This window comes from Lepisosteus oculatus, chromosome 14 (assembly GCF_040954835.1).
Source record: "Lepisosteus oculatus isolate fLepOcu1 chromosome 14, fLepOcu1.hap2, whole genome shotgun sequence".
NCBI classification, from domain to species: Eukaryota; Metazoa; Chordata; class Actinopteri; order Semionotiformes; family Lepisosteidae; genus Lepisosteus; species Lepisosteus oculatus.
The window spans coordinates 8,461,038-8,483,589 of record NC_090709.1 but is presented as its reverse complement, the minus strand read 5'-3'; the positions used below and the strand labels follow the sequence as shown (position 1 = coordinate 8,483,589).

General features: G+C 42.2%; 1 protein-coding gene and 7 non-coding genes across 8 annotated transcripts; 7 read left to right on the top strand and 1 right to left on the bottom strand.

The window, feature by feature from the left end:
* Nucleotides 1-236: 236 nt before the first annotated feature.
* Nucleotides 237-309, top strand: trnav-cac (transfer RNA valine (anticodon CAC)). Its single transcript has one exon. It is a non-coding gene; the product is annotated as a tRNA-Val (tRNA).
* A 1,441-nt stretch (nt 310-1,750) lies between these two features.
* Nucleotides 1,751-1,823, top strand: trnaf-gaa (transfer RNA phenylalanine (anticodon GAA)). The gene has a single exon. It is a non-coding gene; the product is annotated as a tRNA-Phe (tRNA).
* Nucleotides 1,824-1,932: 109 nt separating this feature from the next.
* On the top strand, nt 1,933-2,005 carry trnav-aac (transfer RNA valine (anticodon AAC)). Its single transcript has one exon. It is a non-coding gene; the product is annotated as a tRNA-Val (tRNA).
* Nucleotides 2,006-4,503: 2,498 nt separating this feature from the next.
* Nucleotides 4,504-4,559, top strand: LOC138243765 (U7 small nuclear RNA). Its single transcript, XR_011192383.1, has one exon. It is a non-coding gene; the product is annotated as a U7 small nuclear RNA (small nuclear RNA).
* Nucleotides 4,560-4,865: 306 nt separating this feature from the next.
* On the bottom strand, nt 4,866-5,171 carry LOC138242849 (histone H4 type VIII-like). Its single transcript, XM_069198428.1, has one exon. It carries the CDS (start codon nt 5,169-5,171, stop codon nt 4,866-4,868), a length of 306 nt encoding a protein of 101 aa, XP_069054529.1.
* A 751-nt stretch (nt 5,172-5,922) lies between these two features.
* trnay-gua (transfer RNA tyrosine (anticodon GUA)) lies at nt 5,923-6,010 on the top strand. Its single transcript is given in 2 exon segments — nt 5,923-5,959; nt 5,975-6,010. It is a non-coding gene; the product is annotated as a tRNA-Tyr (tRNA).
* A 3,111-nt stretch (nt 6,011-9,121) lies between these two features.
* Nucleotides 9,122-9,203, top strand: trnal-uag (transfer RNA leucine (anticodon UAG)). Its single transcript has one exon. It is a non-coding gene; the product is annotated as a tRNA-Leu (tRNA).
* Nucleotides 9,204-12,458: 3,255 nt separating this feature from the next.
* On the top strand, nt 12,459-12,531 carry trnak-uuu (transfer RNA lysine (anticodon UUU)). The gene has a single exon. It is a non-coding gene; the product is annotated as a tRNA-Lys (tRNA).
* The last annotated feature ends 10,021 nt before the right edge of the window (nt 12,532-22,552 follow it).

Here is a 22,552-nt window from a genome sequence, read left to right as displayed (position 1 = left end):
ACAAAACAAGCATTCTCGCAACTCTAAGAGGTTTCGTGAAAGCGCTACAGGCGTGCCAAAATCGTTTTCGAACTTCGAGCTAACTTTACCCCGGTCTTTCCTGCTCCGTCCATGACAGGCGTGCTGGTCTCTGGAGAGAGAGCACGGTCCATCAGCGCACTCCAATAAAGGCACTGGAAGCAGCTGAATCGCATTGGCGAAGCTCAGCACTGGGCCGCTGGGCACGTCTTACCACCGTTTCCGTAGTGTAGTGGTTATCACGTTCGCCTCACACGCGAAAGGTCCCCGGTTCGAAACCGGGCGGGAACAGCCTTCTTTTGTCGCCACGCACAAAAGGGGATTGGGGATTCGCCTAGCGCTGTGATCGAACAGACCCACTCACCTCTTAGTGTGGCGGGATCTGCACAGTGCATGTCACAACGCATCCTGCTTTCACTTCAATGCGCGTCCTGACGTACCCCGGTCTCTCGCGTGACAGGTGGGCACAGGTGACAGGTCCTATACTAACGAGGAAGACATCGCTCTCTCCGACCCCCGGCATCGTGTCCCGACCCACCGTGCTGGAAGCTGACGCGTGCTGTGATTCCTTTACGGAGCAGAAATGACAACCGAGGAGCCGAGAGATCATTTCAGCATTTCGCGTCTGAACGGAAAACACAGATGACCAACTCGGAATGACTTGCCTTTGACGCTTATCAAAGCGTTCTTTGTGCATCGAACAGACCCACTCACCTCTTAGTGTGGCGGGATCTGCACAGTGCATGTCGCAGCGCTTCCTGCTTTCACATCAATGTGCTTCCTGATGTCGAGTCGTGTGCCGTGCGGAGGCTCTGAAAGCGAGAGCAATGAAAAGGTGCACGATGCTGTGAAAGAAAACAGAGAAGTGAAAGGCAGTCCTTTCTCTAAGGAGGTGAAAGAAAAGCTACTCCTTTTCAAAGCCTTCTTTGTGGATGACGACTGCGCCGCCTAGCAGATACAAATGGGTTGTACAACTTTGAACTAGCAAATGGAAGAGGGCTAAGCCCCCTCTCTTTTAGCCCAGGTTCGATCTGTCTCCCAGAATCACGAGGGCGCACGCACACACACACACCCGTGCCGTTGAAGTGCTCTGCTTCATTTCTAAGGGCAACTCAACATTCACTCCTACCCCGAGTGCAGAAAAGACAGCGTCCGCAGCAACAACAGCTCAGGTCTCTGCACTGGAGCTAAGCTGCCCTCATCTCCTCTGCTCTGCGGCTCCTGCGGAGTGGAGTCCTGCCTGGAGCCGCGTTTGCAGGCGGCAGCTCCCTGCGCCCTGTCTGTGCGTCGTGTCCAAGAGCTCCTGGGAGGAAGAGAGAGCCCTCCCACTCGGGGGCTTTTCCACGGTCTGTGTGAGGAGGGGCGGGTGTGTCCAGTAGCTTATCGAGCGGAAGCCTGGGGCGGCGGAGAGCTGTGATCGTGCAGACCTTGAGGTGTCACCTCTTTGTCTGCTTTCCCGCCCCCCCTCCGCCCAAGCTCTGCTCCAAAGTAGCCCGGCAACCCCTCATACCTGCACGTGTCACAACCTAAGGTCGTTCTGTTCTTGCTAATTGTTTCCTGCCCGTCGCAGGCAGGAGTCCATGCGAGGAAGATGCGCTGGACAGAGCTCAGAGGGCGCACCTGGGTGGCTTTCCTTCTGAGTGACGTTCCTGCAACACTCTCCCGCTACTCTTGGTGCGCTCATGCCGCATCACAGGAAGGCTGGAGCAGGTGGCTGTGGGCTTTGTGAACTGCCGAAATAGCTCAGTTGGGAGAGCGTTAGACTGAAGATCTGAAGGTCCCTGGTTCGATCCCGGGTTTCGGCATTTTGTTTCATCGCGCCCTTTGTTCCTCTCTCCAGCGCCCCCTGCCTAAAGTGACGCATCCCTTTCTCAGCCCGAAACGCAAGCGAGACACCAGCAGCGGTCCCTGCAGGTTTCCGTAGTGTAGCGGCTATCACGTTCGCCTAACACGCGAAAGTTCCCCGGTTCGAGACCGGGCGGAAACAGCCTCATTTTGCACGCTCCTGTACTTCACAGAGGTCTTGAGAGACCGGTCATTTGTTCCCAATGTATTTCCGGTGCCTTCGTGCACTCTTGTACCAAATGCACGTTCCTTCTGTACGCGGAGCCGATCATTTGCAATTGGGCTGTGCCGACAGACCAGGACGAGCTCTGTCGGCTCAAAACCAGCGCAGAACCTGCAAGAACAACAGAAAGATTAGCATCCAGCGGGGACCTCTTAGTGAGCCCAAGATCTCATCAAGAATCGGCTCCAGCAACAGGGCTGGGCGCATTGTTCCATTCTCCGACCACTGTCGGTGTAAACAAGTCCCTCCTGGTCTCTGCTTGAAATGCACTTTCCTGCATTTGCTTTGGTGTAACTGGCTTCCCCTGCATGGGTGAATGTGAAGAAGATCCTTAGTAAGTCATTGAAGAAAACCGAGAAGAGGTCGGTGTGGCCTCTGGCGTTCATCAACGATCCAGTCAGGCAGTACTCCTCTGCAAAGCGCCGTTCGTTCACATCGATTGGCTTTTTTTTGCCTTCATTCGTGCAAGTAGTAAAAGCAGACGCCCCTCTAGGGAGCCTGTCAGCACCCAGAGTTTTCCCCTTCTGTAAGCTCTCCATAGCCTCTCAGCTCTTCTACTGTCAAATCCTCCTCAAGTACTTCCCTATCTTCTTCACTCAAAATGTTTTCTAGCTTTGAGGTAAAAAAAATGAATTTCTTCATCCTTTACCTCTGTAGAGCTGTACAGTCTTGTGTAGAAGTGTCACGCCCTATGCAGCCAGAGGGCGGTCCTTCTCTGTCCTGTCCCTTGTTTCTGGTCTGCTGTCCTTCCTGTCCCTCTCTTTCCCTTTGGCTAAATATTTCCGGGTCTTGCACTCTGTCCTCGCTCAGCACTGACGTTTGGATGTCCTGAGACCCACCTAGCACCAGGGCGCCCCACGTCCGCTCCCTGAGGGCACAGGTTTCTATACGGCATTCCTGAACTCTTTGCACTAATGAGCCCGGGCCTTTTTCCCGTCTCGCCGCTACGCATATGGGTCTTTTTCCGCCCTCCTGAAACTCAACTGCATCGTCTACTGCAAGCTCTGTCGGGCGCTGCGGGAGCCCATCGGCCACAAGTACCAGTACTTTGTCAGGCTGTGGCTCTCCGTCCCAATGAGGCACTTGGTCCAGTGGTCAAACACTGGGCCCAAGGCAGAGATGCGACCGGAGTTCTACACCCACGCTGTCAAGTGGAGCAGGAGGTACGAGGCCACGAGACAGCCAGAGCTCTGCACCAACCACAGAGCCCTGTACAAAGAGGTGAGGGGGCATTTGGTCGCTGACGAAAGGCTGCAGGTTCCCAGGGAAAGGACACAGCCCAAAGAACTTAACAACCAACTGAAGGACCTCAACTGGATGGCTGTACACAAGAGACTGGCTACCAGAAAGGTCCTCTACAGACACTCCATCTCCGTGAATCCGCATTGCCCCCGGTACACGTGTTTTGTCGTGGAGACTCAGGAACACGTGTTCTGGAGCTGCCCCTTTGCCAAGGCGGTGTGGGGCAGAATGGACAACATTATGCAACTCCTGGGAACGGGTGCGGTGCTCAGTTACCAGTACATTCTGCTGGGGGCTGGCACCCACCGGACTGGACAAGGGGACACAGGACCTGCGGGGGCTGCTGTTGTCCCTCACAAAACAAGGACTGTGGAAGGCGAGGGACACTCTCATCCGGGACAACATAAAGTGGGGGGCGAGGGAGATGCAGGAGAGGATCCTGGTGGACCTCAGGAGGAGGATGAAGCGCCACGTCGCCAAATGGGGTTTCCCCACGGCGAGGGAGCACTGGAAAGGACTTTGGGCCCTATACAGGGATTAAAGGACAATAGCGAGTGGTAGGTTTGGAGGGACTCTCTTAATTGCACAAATCCGCCCCCACTTGCAATGATTGTTAACGGACAATCAATCTCCGTTCCGCCGTTGTTTTTTATTACATGGAGTGTTAATATGTGTGAGATGTTCCTTTTGAGATGTTTTTTTTGCAGAATAAAGTATATTTTGTAGAACAAAAAAAATCTTATGACAAGGTTTACAAGTTATCTGTTGAACTACATTCTCATAGGTGTGGTCACATTCCAGGTCATTTGTTTACGTTTTTTGTTTCTGGAGCAACTGTTAGATGAAATGTGCTAATATGTAACCTAACTCCAGTGTGAATAACTAGAAGAGGAGAGCAGCTCCATTCCAGACCAAGGGAGCTTTGAGATTGGCTGGGCCAGATCTCTCATTTGCATATCTGATTTGGAAATATAACACTAAACCCCTTCTTGCATGGATTTAACTTGCACCCAAGAGTCCCCTACTGTGTATTGCTACTTATTTTTTTATGATAAGTGGTGATTACCAGTTGACAGGTTTTATTTGTTGAATTATAAATGGTTTTGTATTATCATCCTGAATGGCCTGTACTCAAGGTTTGGTAGGGTATGTGCTTTCATTTCATTTACCAAATTGAATTTTTGCTCTTTTAGTATTTGTCTAGAAGGCTTTCTGAAGTCAGGAAGCCCATTTATTTGGTGAAAAAAGATTCTGTATTAATATTAATATTTATCATACAACATAAATAGAGTCTTTTATGAATAAAAAGATCTTGCACTTGGAAATCTTGATAAAGTTGTGTGCTTCCATGCACTCGAGCTGTTTTGATTCCTAATATTTGACTTTAGGTGTGGGAACGGGTCTTTTTTGCCATTTGATTTCCAATTGATCAGCACAGTATAGAAAATAGACCCATAAAGCAACCTCAGCAGTGACAAATGTCACTGGGTCACTTGGGTTTATATGTCGGGGTCCGGTAGTAAAGCTCCGCTCCTGTTTAGCCTCCGAAGCCGTACAGGGTACGCTGGCGCTTCAGCGCGTACACCAGGTCCATGGCGTCCATGACGGTCTTCCTCTTGGCGTGCTTGGCGTGCCCGGTGCAGGTGATGTTCTCCAGGAACACCTTCAGCACCCCGCGGGTCTCCTCGTAGTTCAGCCCGGAGATCCGCTTCACTCCCCCACGGCGAGCCAGGTGGCGGATGGCAGGCTTGGTGATTCCCTGGATGTTGTCGCGGAGAACCTTACGGTGACGCTTAGCGCCTCCTTTCCCGAGTCCCTTTCCGCCTTTGCCTCTTCCAGACATCTTCTAGTTATCAGCTGTGAACACGACACACACTGCTCATCTTTGATGTATAATAGACATCTTTCTTTGATGTCTATTATACATCAAAGAAAGATTTTTATAGGTGTAGAAACTAGTAAATAAAGCCAATGATTTGTTTTAGAAATGTATTCTTAAAATATACAATTATTCACACCTGAACAATATGTAGTTCAAATTATACATTATATACTGTACAATATTGTATTCAAATGTCTAATCATCATAAAAAACACAACTAGTAAACTTCAGTTACAAATTCTGGTAACATGGCAATATATATAGTAATGACAAACACAAACTAATTACATGAACACGCTAATATTTAACTCAAAACCACATTTCGATTCAAATAAAAATTTTTAAAATTTACAACTTCTTTATTTCCACGAAAATATTATTAATGTAACACAAACGCTACTTTCTAATAAAGACAGAAAGAAACTGTTTTGTGTCTACTGGTGATCCTCATCTCGATACTAATGAAACGTTTAATATGCTCCCTCGAGAAAAAAAAGGAATCAATTTCCGCCTGGAATGATTGATGACCCATCAAACATTTTGTAATATCCCTGGAAGTTTATACAGTAGAATCCTGGTTCGTGGCTTAAATTCAAGGTAAACAAGACTAAGGAAACGAGTTGGAAACTTGATGTCGAAGTGGGATTTAAATCACCCATTTCACATTTTACTTCATTGGGCAGTATGTGCCAGAGAGCAATACTGACGCATACCTTCGATAGCTCAGTTGGTAGAGCGGAGGACTGTAGTGGAGTCAGCAGGGAATCCTTAGGTCGCTGGTTTGATTCTAGCTCGAAGGAAGGTGCTTTTCGTGTACTTTAATCAAAGAGTCAAAAAAGCAAATCTGTTTTATTCAGACATTGATCAAAAGCTCAATAATCGAGGAAGCAAAGGCTCCTGTTCCGAATTCAGCCCACGTCTGATTGTCTTGTTTTGGCCAAGATCTGATCTTTGAATTAAGGGACTACACTATCTGCTTTGTAATTCAAAAATACATACAAATGTCAAGTTTTTTGTAGATATAAAGGTGTTCTCTGTTTTCAAAGGATAGTTACTTAATTGGCATAATGATTTGGTATTGATTTTGTATCGTTGTATTATAAAGTTTGTGCTTTCTGTGTTTTTATCGTATTGTGAACTTATTTTTTAAACAAATGCTTACAAAGGCAAACACGGCACACATCTGTTTATACCAGTGGTAAATTGTACATTTTTATTAAGTACAAGCTACTGTGCACTTCTGGGAGTATAACAGGTTCGATATAAAGTGGCAAAAATATAAAAGGGGAAAATACCCCAGACTGCATGTAAAGCCCTCGTTGTGACTGTTTTAGATAAAATGGCGTACTATGCACGAAATGTTGCAGAAACACAATCTGATATTTTGATACAGGTAGGCCAGTGCTTCCAAAGCATGCAGGTGTAGAACAGGACTTAATGCATTTTTATACAAAAATTTGTATTCTATATTCTGGTTGCTTGCAGATTAGAATGGCATATGTTTAGCAATAATATTATTTATGGTACCTGAAAGTTTCAGGTTGTTGCACAAAGCTAAGGTATACGTATACGCGATCTGACAACTGGAATCAATTTCCTGTCGTTAAACTCTGTTTATTTTTAAGTTGAGGCCCAAGATCCAAATCTTCAGTTCTGATTTTTTTAAGTGATATCTTTCCTTCCTGTCGTGGAAGTCACACGATGTGAGCAATTGTTTTTTTTACGTTGCGATCCAAAGAGCCTCAGACGCACAGTCTAACAATAACCAAACCAGAATGGATTCTGCTGGGAGCCGGGCTGAGCTCATTCTCACTCCCTGTGCTGAAAACAGAATTATTTCTTCCCCGAACATCGTCTACAGATCACTTGTGCGCTTTTAACCTTCTCACAGCTACGGGCGAGACTGACGCTCATGATATGAAGGCACCCGCTGGAACACATTCTCTAACTCTCACAATCGCGACAGACTTCGCTTTTTTTAAAAAAAGTAGATATAGCACTGAAAAAAGCATTAGCTTTATCAGTTTTTACATTAATCTATTTTGAATCAAAGTTTGATTTTTTTTATTGCATTTTACATTATAATTATAATAATCATTATTGCTTACACTTATATAGCGCTGTTCTGGATACTCCACTCAATGCCCTTTACAGGTAATGGGGACTCCCCTCCACCACCACCATTCTCCTGAATGATCACAGAGAGTCAGGACCTCGGTTTTACGTCTCAGCCGAAGGACGGCACCTGTTTACAGTTTAGTGTCCCCGTCATTGTACTGGGGTATTAGGACCCACATGGACCGCAGGGTGTGCGCCCAGCGACAAAAACCAGATGTGTGTCGGGCTCGGCTGCGAGCAGGACAATGACGTCACGGGGACAAAGTAGAGGAAATCAAAACGGTTCTATAAAAGACCTGTGTCAGCTGTTGGTTTTCACTCTGGACTCTAAATCCTCCGATCTGATTTTAAATCTCTCTAATACCTGAGCTGCAGCTTCTTCCGAGTATTTATTCGTATACTTATTGTAAGTGTATAGATGAAACCTTTCATATATTGTTCAGTTTAAATCAAAATGCTTTACTAATACAAGAGGGAAGTATAGTATGAAGGATGTGACAAATGTATGATTTCTTGGAACAAAACGGTTTTTATTTGCGTTCGAAATGAAGCGGACTTTTTGCGCGACACACAAACCCTTTGTCTTTTTAAGAGAGTGATTTTTAAACAGACAAAAATGTAGAAAACGTGTTTTTTTAGCCCTGCAATAGCAGGGTCAGTGACGTAATGAATAACGCGTCAGGCCTCGTGTCAGAAAATTATAGGTTCGACTGCCGTCTGGCTTGTTGAGTTTATACCACTTACATTCTTTTATATAAATGAACTGCACCTGAAAGCTATAGAAAACACTTTGGGTAAGTTGTCTGCAGCCTCATGCGAATTTCGACAACTTACCCAAAACACAGCTCCAGCTCTGAACTCAATTGCAATGAAAAACCATGCGTAACAAAACTGGAGAACAGCTGAACTTGTGCTCAGTTCGGTGATGAGGGTTCAGAACTGTCCTTGTTGTAATTAGCACGAACTGCACAGGCTCTGAATCAGACCATGTCAATTAGTCTGATCAGTGTAGGCACGTTAATGTAGAATTATTAATAGGTTTATTAGTTAGTTAGTTCAGGTTTACCCACCTGAACTAATGTAGAATTATTACTTGGTCTGTCTCTTGTTTGTATATAAATGAATGTCTCTGACAACTTAATGTTAGTTTTACGATGTAGGTCAGGCGTTGACATATGCACGAGTATACGAAATGTCTCACTCCTGATTCAACTCATGTTCTATAGGAGATTGGCGATTCCTCCTGTTTCTCGTACAACCATATCAGAACAGAAGACCGTGTCACCCAGCTGTGATTCAAGATCGACTCGCATCTTTATCCCTTTTTTGTTCGTGATCATTATTTTCTTTAGTTATGATCAATATTGAACTTTTTCGAAATGAAATGACAATAATCAAACATGCAGGCAGATTTTTGAAAAGTATTCGGAATTGACAGGGTGCCCCTTTGGAACAGTCGTCAAAATCTATGTTCAAATGAAGGATTTAAAGAAACTATGAAAAAAGCAACAGTAATAGCAGAGGATTTTGATTTTTGCTCTTCAAGTCAGTAGATCGACATAGAGTTGCGACATAGAGTTGCGCCCCTACAAACAGCACAAAGGATGAAACCCACCTCTTTTGTTATTGCTATGTTTGTGCCGGTGAAAGTAGCATTTGTGCTATTGAAAGCATCTCGGAAGATGAAGGTGCAGTCACTTCCACATGTCATGATATCATTAGATCCGACGACAAGAGCTGAAGCCCCCGGCATTTTCCAAGCCAGGAATGTGAGGAAGATGGACATGGAGGACGGTAGCGTGGCCGAGCGGTCTAAGGCGCTGGATTTAGGCTCCAGTCTCTCTGGGGGTGTGGGTTCAAATCCCACTGCTGCCAAATGTTAGTGTTTTAAGACCTGCAATACGATCAGTAAAAGCGCTTTTTGTTAGGCTGCGGGAGGTGTTTAGAGATAGACTTTCTAAAAGACAGGCTTAACATCAAGGCAGAAAAAATATTTTGTTTCCTCAACAGAAATTCTCTTTGGCACGTTCAGCTTTATGTAGGGAACAACATCTGCCGAGATCACTTTTGAGGCAGTGCACATGATAGTGTACCGGCAAGTAAATTTAATATTGGCTGTGGTGGTGAGCTGCTTTTGTCTGTGAAACTTTTAATTCTTCACGCCGAATCGTTGGCAGGGTTAATAGCTTATCTTTGAACAGAGCGCTCCATCAGAAATACTTTGTTCATGCTCAAAAGAGATCAGAGGATTAACTTCATGAATTCACATAGCATACCTTACAGGAAAAAAAAGGGGAATTAATTGTGCTTCCTGATGTTGTTCCTGTGGTTTCTTTGGATACAGAGGTGAATGTTCTTTGAAGTTCTGCTAGAGTATCCACTGGGTGGGCTTTATCAATCAGCTCGGAAAGGTCATCAGTGCTCTGTCTCCGGAAAATAATCAGCACTGTCGTTTTTTCCTGTGCTGTCTTTTAAAACATATAAGATCACGAGTTTACAGATTTCTCCAAATAACAATTATACATTTTAACCCAGCGGTTAGCATTCCTTCAATCCAATAGTTTTACTCCTGGTAAAAAGCAGCGAAATATATAGAGAGATGATATTCAAATATTTCAACATTCTTATTGGATTACCTGTATGGATATATCGCTCAGAATTCCTAATATGATTTTGAGTTCAGTTTTGCTTTACTACTTTCAGAGTATTTTATTGACCTTGCTGAAGCAGAGAAGTGACATAATCACAAATGCGACCTACCTGTGCTAATGTTTTTGGTTAATAATGATTAAAAAAAACAGCTCCTTGCATTAAGAGCAAGAGCAACCAACACGCTCGCTTGTTGTGTTTGGTATTTTCCGGGGTGCTCTTCCTCAGCTGCAAAGTTATTTGGTGAGCAAAGACCTCTGAGAAGGAGTCTGAATCCGTCAACAACACAGGAATTCTAAGATCGCACTGCCGTCTTGTGTACAGAGATCTGCCTTTTCCTTATAGAGTTTTTTGGTATATAAGAACACGTATCCTACCTTGAATGCTAGTTTCAAAAGATATGTTACCGGATCACAGATTTTCTTGAAAAGATTTGGGGATGCACCTACCAGGATTCAAACCCGGCTCAATTATTTAGAAGGCATCTATACCACCAACGCACTTCTGAGAAACACCGGCACATTTCCGCAATCCTCCCTCTCACCTACAAAGTTATGAAGAGACAGACGTCCAATGAAAACTAATTTGATTCACTCAAGGCTCCGCTCTTTTGTTGTGATGTCATTTTAATTAATGTTAGCTGTGATAAGGTGTTGTTTCTGTCTCTTAAAGTTTAAGTCTGCTCCTTTCTTCCTGGTTTAGAAATAACATGTTTAATGATTGTTTACAAACACCACTATCAATTATTTGTCCAGCTCTAACGCCTGTGTGCGTTGACAAGGTATCTCCAAAGGACATATTAAATAACATGATCCTTCCTGTTACCATTCCTGTGGTTGGAGCGTTGTTTCGCCCTTTTTCGCCCTTTTTATCACTCGAGTTGTACAAAACAAGTCGGTCCATGAAAATCATCTGTACTGCTGTTGTTCTATGCGTAGTTTAATCAAGGTAGTCGAGTGAGGAGGTAAAAAAGCACTCCCCGTCGATAAATCAATCATCGTCGCCCGTGTGACTGGATATAAAAATAACGGATTCATTTTAACCAATCTCTGGAAGCTTCGATGCAGTTATTTTTCCTTCCTTATTTCTTCATTCCTATCAATTTACTCTGTAGTAGAGGAAACACAAAAGTGGGAAACTGCAGGCATCCTTCGTTAGTGGTGGATTGTGTTCAGAGAGCATCAGCACATCTCAGTTCTGTTAATAAGTCTGTTGGGGATATACCCCAGTGGTAGAGCGCATGCTTCGCATGTATGAGGTCCCGGCATCTCCAGGTGCTTTATATTTCTGTGCTCACATTGCAATCTTCTGTTGAATGTGAACTCTTTGCTCATGTTCATAGAGAGCCAAGTTCACACAATTAAACTCGGGCACACTCGAAGTGCTACGGTGTTGCTCTGCTGTTTTAAATGTACCTCTAAAGCATTTAGTTCTGTTAACTACCAAATGATTTGAACTAATTTTATGTCATATTCAGGAAATCCAGAGGTCTTCAAACGTGTCGTGGCTGTTGAAGAAGACACCTTTTGAATCTCAACCGGGATTTCTTGAGAGATCATTCAGCGAGCGAGTCCTCCCTCTGGACTCCACACTGAGCTGAAAACTGCGCGAATTCCATTGTACAACCGAGAAAAAAACTGATGGACCAAACAACGACATCTGATGATTGCAAGAAATTCAAGAAACACAACAGTCCGAACACAGGTTTGAATCCCGAACGCTTAATTTAAAAGACAAAGCGAAGGATACGACCTGTAAACTCTCTTCATGTCTTACAGTTTATGATATAAAAAAAACCTTACTTTCATAATAATTTCTTGCTGCTGATAGACTATTTATTGAATTTTAACAAATTCACAATTACAAACATTTTGGGTTAAACAGTTACTGACATACTTTAACGAAGAGAAACGTTAGTGCCTTCCGGTGGGTTAGCCAATTTCTCAAAACAATATTTGTTAGTCTCTCGGGAGGCTGCGCAAGGTGTTTAGAGATATAATTTCTGAAAGGCAGGCTCCCTGAGCTTAACATCAAAGCAGAAAAAATGTTTTTTTCTCTACAGAAATGCTCTTTAAATTTCAGCATAGTTACAACTCCCTTTATAAAGGGTGTGCACACTTATAGAACCAAGGCATTGAAACGTTTTTTTTTAATTGTTGTTCCAAAAAATGTTCCATTTGTTTTCGTTCTTAATGTTGTTGATTTTAAGATCTTATTAAATGCGAAAAAATCTGACAGTGAAAAAAGGTCAAAATGCTATTGAAAAAATCAGTAATGTGAGGAAAGATGAATTGTGGGAGCCCCTTACCTCCCCATGTCATGCTGTATTTCTCACTCATTCTACTGGGAGTGGTGCCGTCGCTTCTGGATAAAGTCTGTCAGTTGACCTTCCAGACGGGTCAGGTACTGTATGACTGCGCTTCGGCACAAAAAGAGACATGTGACTTGCGAGGATCACAACAGTGTCATTCACCGTGTAGAGCCCGGGTAGCTCAGCCTGTAGAACATCAGACATTTAATCTGAGGGTCCAGGGTTCAAGTCCCTGTTCGGGCGTTTGTGTTTTCCTTAAGTGTATTGTGAATTTAATTATAAATCGTATTTTATCTTCCACTCTTCTAGCTGTACTGTCGATATTTTAAAAGTTAATCACTTGTATTTTCTTTAGTGTTTCCTTTCACAAACTGAAAATGTTCAAGACTATTTTGTCACAACACTCCATGTAGATAATCACAGGAAAAGAAAAGGAAACGCAGTGAGGAGCTCACACAGTGAGTACTCTTGAACACAACAAGGGGAAAGGCACACTGTGGAACATCACGTCCAAGTTTACAGTGACAGCTTCTATTTCCATTGATGAATGAGACAGATTCATAAGGAGATCCTCAGCACAATTAAGCGAACACATCGCTATTTTGGTCTGATGTAGACGCTCCATGTGTGTCAGCAGTACTATAAATTTTAAGTCTTATACACTTTCAGGGGCTGCATCTGTAGGGCTTCATCTAAGGAGACTGTTTTACTTTACCACACGGTTACATTCACCCACCCAATTTATTCTCAGAATACCCAATGGCTCAATAACCCTGTTTTCCCCTGGGAACCACCAGTGTACAGTCCCATTCCATTCAAAAATATAACAAATATATTAAATTAATATATTCAATGAATAAATATATTCAATGAACTGTGTAACAGAGCGCTGGAACTGTTTTTAGGGATGGCTGAGTGGTTAAGGTGTTGGACTTAAGCTCAATAAGCAAATGTCTATGTGGGTTCAATCCCTGCTCCTGTAATTTGCTTTTGAAGTGACAGAACACTTTGAAGATTTACACTCTATTAAAATATGTATTTACTAAATTTCAGTTCTCCTCACACCCTGGGATAACTGAACTCACACTATCACGTACTTAAGGCTTTACATGCATTAGCTGTGATACAGCTCCTAATAAAGACAGAATGAAACTGTATCAATAATAAATGATATGTTTTAAACAAACGTGTATTGATAAACTTCATTATTAATAAAAGTGGTGTGCCGGAAAGCAAATTAAATATTACAATGATATTCCAAGCAACTGATGTGTGCCGGAACCAAATGTCATCCACTGTGGGCTTTGTAAATTGTTTAAAAATTGTAAGTGAATTTGAGATAATTAACAATTTGTTGAATCCTGCAGTTACAGATTAAAATGTGAGAAGAATTTCTCTGGGTTTATCTCTGTCCGAGTGCCTGATGTGAATATGCTGAACGCAGTGTCTTTGATTTATGTACTCAAACAACCAAAGAATCCCATTCTTGTCATCCTATGGTTTGTCAAACGTGATTTTTTCAAAGTGGGTGCGATTTCGTTTAGTCTTTCGCTCTTGTACTAGAGCAGTAATGTTTCTAGACGTCCATGAGCATGGTATAGCAGGCTGACAGCAGGAACACGTGGCCCACAAGCAGTGACAGTATCAGAGGTGCCTGCAGTATGTTGGTTTGTGAGCAGCGATAAAATAAAATGCCGAGGAAGCAGGTGTGCCTGCATTAATAAAGCTCCATCGAGCGGAAAAAGTAACAGAAGAACCAACCTAAATCCAACAGAAAGTTTCTGCAGCTGAAATCACAGGCAAAACCACTGCAGGCTTGAACTCACAACCTCAGCATGACTTGACCATGTACTGCGATATAAGTACAATGCACTGACCAACTGTGCCACTGGAGCTGCACAATGGGCTTGTTACATGTCTTAGATGTATTTATTGGAAGGTTGCAGAAATCATAAATCACTGATTTCATTATCTGCATGTTTAATATCCAGGAGAGAGAACTCCTTCAGGTTCTACAGCTCATAAGTGCACTTTAAGAAATCTGCTTTTGTGAGATGGATCTCCGAGGTGCAGCTTTCTTCTTATTACTAAAGATACCTCTACATTGTAAACTATTTGAAGACCTAGAAAAAGGAACATGGTATTAGTTGAAATAAGCACTGAATGGGTTAAAACCCACGCTCTTTGAATTGCTAAAGCGATGCCTTGAGGAGAATAAATCAACATACTGTATTCACACAGGTCACTCGGCCACGGACAAGAACGATCAGCTACCACCACTATTATTATTATTATTATTCAACCATTTGGGGAACAATACAGTTGAACAATCCCACTGTTCTTATGGCAAGAAAAATAACATGAGACCACTGTAAGAGGACGAGTGTTGTAATTGTTTGAACAATTGATTTCTATTTTTCCCTTTTATGGGCGACCCTGTGGTATTTCTTTTTCTCTTCATTGTTGTGAAAGGGCTAGTTCTGCAGCGATATTTGCCGCAGAAATTTCTGCGCAACTCCGTATTAAATCTGTTCTCAACTGCAATGGACAGAAGACGACTCCAGTAGATAGCTGTGTAGTTCTGTAGGACCACACATGACACAGTGATAGTGCGGCTCTTAATGGACTGGTACACAGACCACATGAGAGGCAAGCAAAACGCTTTTAAAATTCCAAAGGCTCACCAAGTCAGAGGAACAGCAATGAACTGAAAAAAACTGTTACAGACGTCTATGTCAACCTCTTTAGAGCTATAAATGCCATTTGTTTAATTTATCTGTAGATTAACACTCCCAAGTAACAGCACTTTACAGTATATTAATGTTAATTCCGCTGGTGGACATTAGCTGGTGTTTTTTGTAACAATTTGTTTGCTCTGCTGTAAGGAATAATAATAATAACATCACTTTATTAACCCTTTACAATTTATTGCATTAGGAATGATCTTTTTGCATACCCCAGCTTGCTCTCCATGAGACAAACAGATAAGGAGAGAGCCTGGGGTCAGAGTACAGGATCTGCCATTGTATGGTGCCCTGGAGCAGTTGGGGTTAAGGGCCTTGCTCAGGAGCCCAGTGGAGTAGGATTCCTCTGCTGGCAAAGGGATTTGAACGAGCAACCTTCCAACCACAGGTGCAGATCCTTAGCCACAGAGCCACTGCTCCACCCCGAGTATGTAAAGTAAAGTATAGTAAAGAATATACAGTATATAAAGCACGCAAACTTAAATGTTCAAAGTTTTCAGGCTCTTTAGCATTTTCCTTCACATATGGAAAAAGTTCGATGTGTTCTTGTCACATTTCTCCAAGTAGATAATCTACACAAGAGCGCATGTAACAGTACAGGACATACAGTGAGGAATTCGCGCAGCTTTCAGCTCAGTGCAGAGTCCAGAGGGAGGAATCGGTCGCTGAATGATTTCTCAGGAAATCTCGGTTGAGATTCAACAGGTGCTTCTTCAACAGCTATGACAAGTTGGAAGACTCATTGAAGTCTGAAGAGATCAGCCTCTGTGACAGAGTGTCCAGTGACACTAACTAACTGTCCTACTGTTCTCTGCTAATGTAGAGGGTGAATGTTGATTTAGGTGAATGTAAAGTTTCTTTCTTGTAAAATATTTGCGAGCGTATTTTTGCTGCTGAAAATTAATCTTGTGTATTTGAATGAATTCTGATATTGTCACCTAATTCTATACATTGTTTCATCAGACTAGAACATTTAGAGGAGCTCAATTGCATTAATTAATTGCATAGTGATATTATTTCTTGCCGTTTAAATACTTCAGTCAAGACTGTAGAGAAGTTGCTCCTGTTTTCACCATTATAAGAACTGTGATGCACCAGTATTATTTACTCTCATAAAAGTATTGTAATTGTATTGTTCTGTTCCGTTACAGCCTTGAGTGACACAAATCTTCTCCTTTACTGCACTACACTTCTCCAGAGGCCAGTTCAGCACACAAGGATCCTCAGTCAAACAAACACTGCAATCATTTGATAAATGCCATTTCTCATCCTTTCTCTTAGTGTTGGTGCTACTATTGTATGCAAAGGAGGCGACTTGACAATGAAAGGTGTAATCATCTTAAAGAGAGTCTTCATGAAGGTGTGTGTCGGCAAGCTCTCCTCTGGCAATTGACTGGGCTTGTGAAGAAACCAATCTCATTCAACATCCATACAAATTGCACAGCTTAAGGCACATGAAGCACAATTCGTGGGCTAATTGACACAAAACAATGTCACTTCACATTATCCACAAAGCTGTTTTGCTTGTTGACCACCTCTTCCTACATTACAGTGAGCACATACTGTATATTTCAGTATCTTTTATTTACCTTACTATTTTACTGTCCCTTTCACCCATGTGGAGATGTATCCACAGCCAAAACCCAGTGTTTTACCCTACGTTTGTGCCAGTTTTACAATCGGTGTAGGAGCCTGCCTTACAGAGGTCCAGTGGCACAGTTGGTCAGTGTGTGGTATGCATGTAGCTGTGCACAGTGGAGTTATAATGAGGTTGTGTGTTCAAACCTTCCCTGGAACATTAAGCATTTTGAACGTTTTCCACCCATAAAACGTTCATTCGCCGTAGTAGTTTCACTGTGACTTTGCAGGTAAAATATTCTTAATGAGAATAATATTTCATATGCGATAAATAACTGAACTAGAAAATATTGGAGAGAAATGGCTAGTCACACTATTTGCAGCAGGCACTCAGATAGAGAAATGTCCTGTCATTAAAGAAAATTCATGAAGAAGAGGAGTGACATCATTGCAAAGGCGATATTTTCTGATGTCTGTCTTGGTTAATAATCATTTGCGTGGGAATGACTTCTGTCATTATTACTAATACTGATAAAAACAGAGAACTCACAGCTCTCTGGAAGGTGGCCTGGACTCTAGAAAGTGTTTTTATTTGCAAGCGGCTCTGGAACTCAACACCTGTTGATTGGTCACTTCTGTCAGACACATCAGTGGAACCCAAGCCCACCTACACACACATTCACACACACTGACAGATATACGGTACACCTACACTCTGTAGGAAAACCGGCTCAGGGACGCCAAATATGTAATCATAGTGGCTCTCTGAAGGCACCAGTTCTGTAGGGTTTGGGCATTTACTGAGACAATTATTAATTGTAGCAGTAAATCACAAAGTTGATTCTTTTGATGGCTTTAGAATCCAACCATGCGACATAACTCAAACAACGCACACACACAGGTACTAATACACGAGGATACATTTATTAATACATAGAATATGCATGTAAACCTAACTGATCTTATCAAGAGGGTTATCAGAATACAAAAGGTATATATTCAATCAGTTACAAAGAGTTACACATATCAAGAGGACATACGTTCAGTATAACATTCATTAAGATCGTTTCATAAATGAACTTGGTTATAACTTCTACATTAGATACTCAAAACAAGCACATAACTCTTAGGAATTAAATTGATATCAACTGGTTGGGATAACAATTGAATTCTTGAGCTGTAATGCAGTGAAGTTGAATACTCATCCAATCTTTGGGGATTCAGATCTCCTGCGGGCACAAAGAAATAGTTGCAGGCTGTTGCTGTCCAATCCGCGCTCTCTGGCTGCGTGCCAGGCTGTGCAGTGCGGCTTGCGATGGTGCGCTGCTGATGCTCACTGTTGGCTTTAACTAGCAAAGTTTGTGCACAGGAGAAAAGATGACTGTGGGTCCCAGCAAGTCAGGAAGAGGACCGGTTTGTTCCTGATGAAGAGCTAGTTCTGAATAGTGATTCAGCTGTCCACAGTTCCGACCTGTTCACGAGGCCTGCTGCTGGTTACTCTCTGGCAACCTCCACTCTAGACTCTTAGAACAAAGAAAAGTTCTGGCACTCGGACACACTGGCCGTTCCGTGGTTGTCCGGGCTGAGTCTCAGGATGGTCAGGAGGTGCGCTGCGAGAATGTCCTGCCCTTGGGAGGCTTCTGCTCCTGGGCCGTCCTGCCCTGGAATTCTCTTTTGAATTCCCTTTAGAACAGTCCACAGAATCCTCTCCAGAATCTTACTGAATCTTACTGAATCTGAATCTCACAGGCTTTCTGTGTTGCCTGTTTTTACCTGGAGGAACTTCAGCTCATTGATTGGCTGAAAGTTCCATGGGCATCAGAGTCCCACATGGGTTACTCGGCCCTACCAGTCCCTGATTGGTTGATCAAGGTGAGATATGAGTCACTTACTCCTGACACTTAGGAATGCAGTCCAGATGTCCAACTGGCACTCCCTAGACAGATAGGCACCAATGGATGACCATTGATCATGATAGCCAGGCTTAGCTAAGTGCATCCCCCTTTGTGAGCTGTCCTAAGAAACCTTAAATCAGCCTGCATGAATAGTTTCTCTGTGGCTGCAACACAGAGATGAACAGAGAAATGGGGCCTCATTTAGGAAGCTCAGAAACACTTAATTCTGCCTCATTAATAAGCCTCGCCGGTACAACTCTCACACACATTTACACTCACAGACACATCACACATTTATACACACAATCAGACACTCACACACTCACATATATACACTCACAGACTCACAGATACACAAATAGACACTATATACGCACATAGACACCTACATACACTCTTAGGTACAGACACACTATAACTAACACTAATGCAGATACTGCTAATATTACAACAGTAACACAATCACCAAAACTTCTTACACTATCATTGTTACTAACACTGACAAAAACTACTACTAGACTAATAATACTTATAATAACAGTAATATTCTCATGAAAACTAACATGATGATGATGAGTGTTAATACTCTGACACTAACACTATAAGTATCACTAATATTACATAAATACTAGCATTAAAACTAAAACTATCAGTAATGCTATCAGCTTTAATACTCACATAGACACTACACACACCGACAGACATGCCCACACATACACTTACAAATATAAAACTACACACTGACAGACACCACACACTCACGGACACAAACCATACACACACATTCTCAGGCATGCATTCACAGAAACAAATAGACACTATGCATACTCATAGACACACACTTATAGACACCAAACACTCAGAGACCCCACACACTCACACACTAACAGACACAACAAGCTCACAGACACATACCTACACACTCACAGACACACAGCCCACACACACAGAAACCACACACTTCCAGAAACGCACCCACACATGCACAGATACCACAAACTCACTTACCTACAGATACACTATAACACAAATATAAATACTACTAATACTACAACAGTAACACTATAATTATAATTAATATTAACATGAATATGAACATTAAAACTAAAACAATCAGTAGTGCCACTGTCATTAATACTCACATGAACACTAGCATTAAAACTTCCAGTTGTAATCTCACTAATATTAACATGAAGACACTGATATTAGTATTAGTTGCTGCTCGTGACGTCACACCGCTCTCTGTGACAAATGCGAGACACTTAGACGCGTGCAGTGACGAGGCGCCTGTCACCGTGGTTACCATTCTTATGATTTATAAACACTGGAAAAATGCATTTAAACTGTTACTTACATACATTTATGAACTTGAAATATCATTTTCTAGCTCTAGGATACAGTTACCTAAATAATAATATGAATAATCATTGTGTAATTTCGGATTGAATATTATTAACCCTAAACGCACTATGGTAATTGGTCGATACAGTCTTTATTAACTGTTTTCTAGATACTTAAACAGGGTCAAGAAAAGAATCAGTACTCACCAATCGGTGAAGTTAATCGATCTTTCTACGGTTCTTCAGTTGAAATAATTGGTTGTCGATAGATAAGTGATCAATAACTCTTCTCCGTGCGCTCCGTGCGCCTCACGCGCTCTTTCTCTCTCTGATCCCGGTGCTCTGGCTGGTGTCTGTGACATCACAGCGCTTATTCTGACAGAGCAGAGCGCGTCTCTGCTGCTTTTGTGTGTCTTTTTCATGAATGCCAGAGGTACTCGAAATGTTGCAAAAAGAAAAGCGTTTTTTTTGTTTTGTAAAAAAGTGAGTGCTGATTTTTATTTTATACAGGAAACGCATGCATGTTGAAACACTATTTAAATTCTATAAATAACTGAGAAATAATAAAGCAAGGAAAACATGATATATGTAAAAATACAATTTGATCACATAATTTACTTCATTACCTCTGGTGGTTATATGTTTTTTTCTGTTGTGTTTTTTTCTCTTGTACATGTTTCTTAATCTTCTGGTTGTAGTTAAATTTGTAAATTCTATACGTTTAATAAAAAAAGTTTTAAAAAATAACGCATCTCTGCTGGAGGAGACTCCTGGTTTTCATACAAATATAACATCTCCAAAAAACTAAACCAGACTGTGAAGAGAGGCGATTTATAACAGTTGGAGAAGGAGAGCGACAAACCGAGGAATGAAAATCATTAAACAGAAAAAAAATAGTTTACTTCACAGATTAATGCGTTACAAAGCGTACCCGTGTGGAGCAGTAGAGAACGAGCATGAGTCCCTGAAATAAGCACTTTTAAGGGTTTTACACGAATCTTCAGAGTAAAAGAGCCAGCAGGATCAGACTCCTGATCCTGGAGGTGTATACTGGTTTTATTTCCACCAAGCTCTCACTTCTATAGGTAGTCTGATGATTTCACTTAACTTTTTAACTGTAACAAGACTTCATCTAATTGTACATTTATAAGACTGTCTGTGAGACACTTGTGAGAGCAGCTGAATCCCAGGGCTGGTGTGGAATCACACACAGACAGATCTTCTTCTGTGTTATAAAACACTTAAAAAACATGTTTGGATGCTGATATACATAAAAGAAAGTAATACTGAAGGGCTGGAAGTCCTGGAAAGGGTTTATTGAAGTTTCTTGCTTCTGCCCTGGAACAGAGCCCACAGCTGCCAGATCAGTGACCCCTGAGCCCAGTTCACAGAGAGGAGAACCAGGAGCTCTTTTATTTCTCTAAGAGGGCTGGGAGAAAGGAGAAAAGGGGGAAATGTGACTTGAGTCCTGGCTGTTCTGTCTGATATTGTTCATGTAGCAGTACTGATTGTCTGAATATTTTCTGGTTCTGAATTGTGAGGATAGAGAGCAGTACAGCATTGAGCTTCTGTCTGAGTGTGAGTCTGAGCTGTGAATCTGACTGAGAAGAGAATAATGTTTTTTTATTCTGCCTCTGAGAATTTTTCTTCTTTGCCAAGTGGTGTTACATCCCCTTCAGATACTCTGCACAGACTGCCAGAGAGAAGAGGAGAGAGAGATGGACAGATAAGAGAACACACAGCGAGAGAGACATACGTCTTGATTTACTTTGAAGCAAGTTTCAATGGTAAACGCAGACGTCACTTTGAGCACTTGGTCTTTTATAGTACAAATAACACACTGTGCTCTACATGGGCGTGTCTTCAAGATCGTTGTGAACCTAACCTTCTGCTTTCCGAGGCAACTAAATTCCTTCGTTGTTAATTCCCAAATCTTCAATGAGAATCAGTGAAACGAAAACCAAGCACATGTACACACTCGCGTCCTAGCGTGAAAAAAATGATGGAAGCATTTGAGAAATAAGAAGAGTAGTCTGAACAGCTCCGGTCTATGAACTGCTCTACAAAGTGATCGCTACCTCCACACCCAGTTTATAACACTGACAATGATGCAGGAAGCACAGCAAAGTTCTAAAACCAGCGGTTTTCTCAAAAGTAAAATCTTCATCTTTTAAATATTGTCATCCATATATTTTCGTTTTTCTCTTTTTCACATTACACGCTTTCGAGAAATAGACTGTCTTGTAATGAAGGCTGCATTAGAAAATGTGTATCTAAATTAAAATCGGGTTTATGACTTTTGCGTTATTCAGCTTTCTTAGCGCTTGGGTCTCGATTCAACTATTGCAATGAAAGCAACAGGGGAGTAAGTTTTCCTTTTCTAAATCAAAGGTGATCTGCTCACAAGGAAGTATAAAAACTTCAGCGTTTACGTTTTGAAGACCGCAAATTGTCGAAACAATATTGCTTCATAAGCTAATAAGTAACGTTTCTGAGCACGCATTGTATTACTAATGCTGTTATTAATAAAAAAAGCTTAAATTCACGTAATGGAATTTGGACGGCTCAAAGTAGTCTATTCCTTGTACAACTTTACTTGCCCGCTGAGTAGAGTTTTAACCAACGGCAGCAGAAGTAGCAGTAATAGCAACAACGTGGTTAGAGTGTCACAATACACTCTATGAAAGAATTGCGGCTTCAGATCGTT

Excerpts from the sequence above, each read along its gene's own strand:
- LOC138242849 (XM_069198428.1), bottom strand. The coding sequence starts at position 5,171 with ATGTCTGGAAGAGGCAAAGGCGGAAAGGGACTCGGGAAAGGAGGCGCT.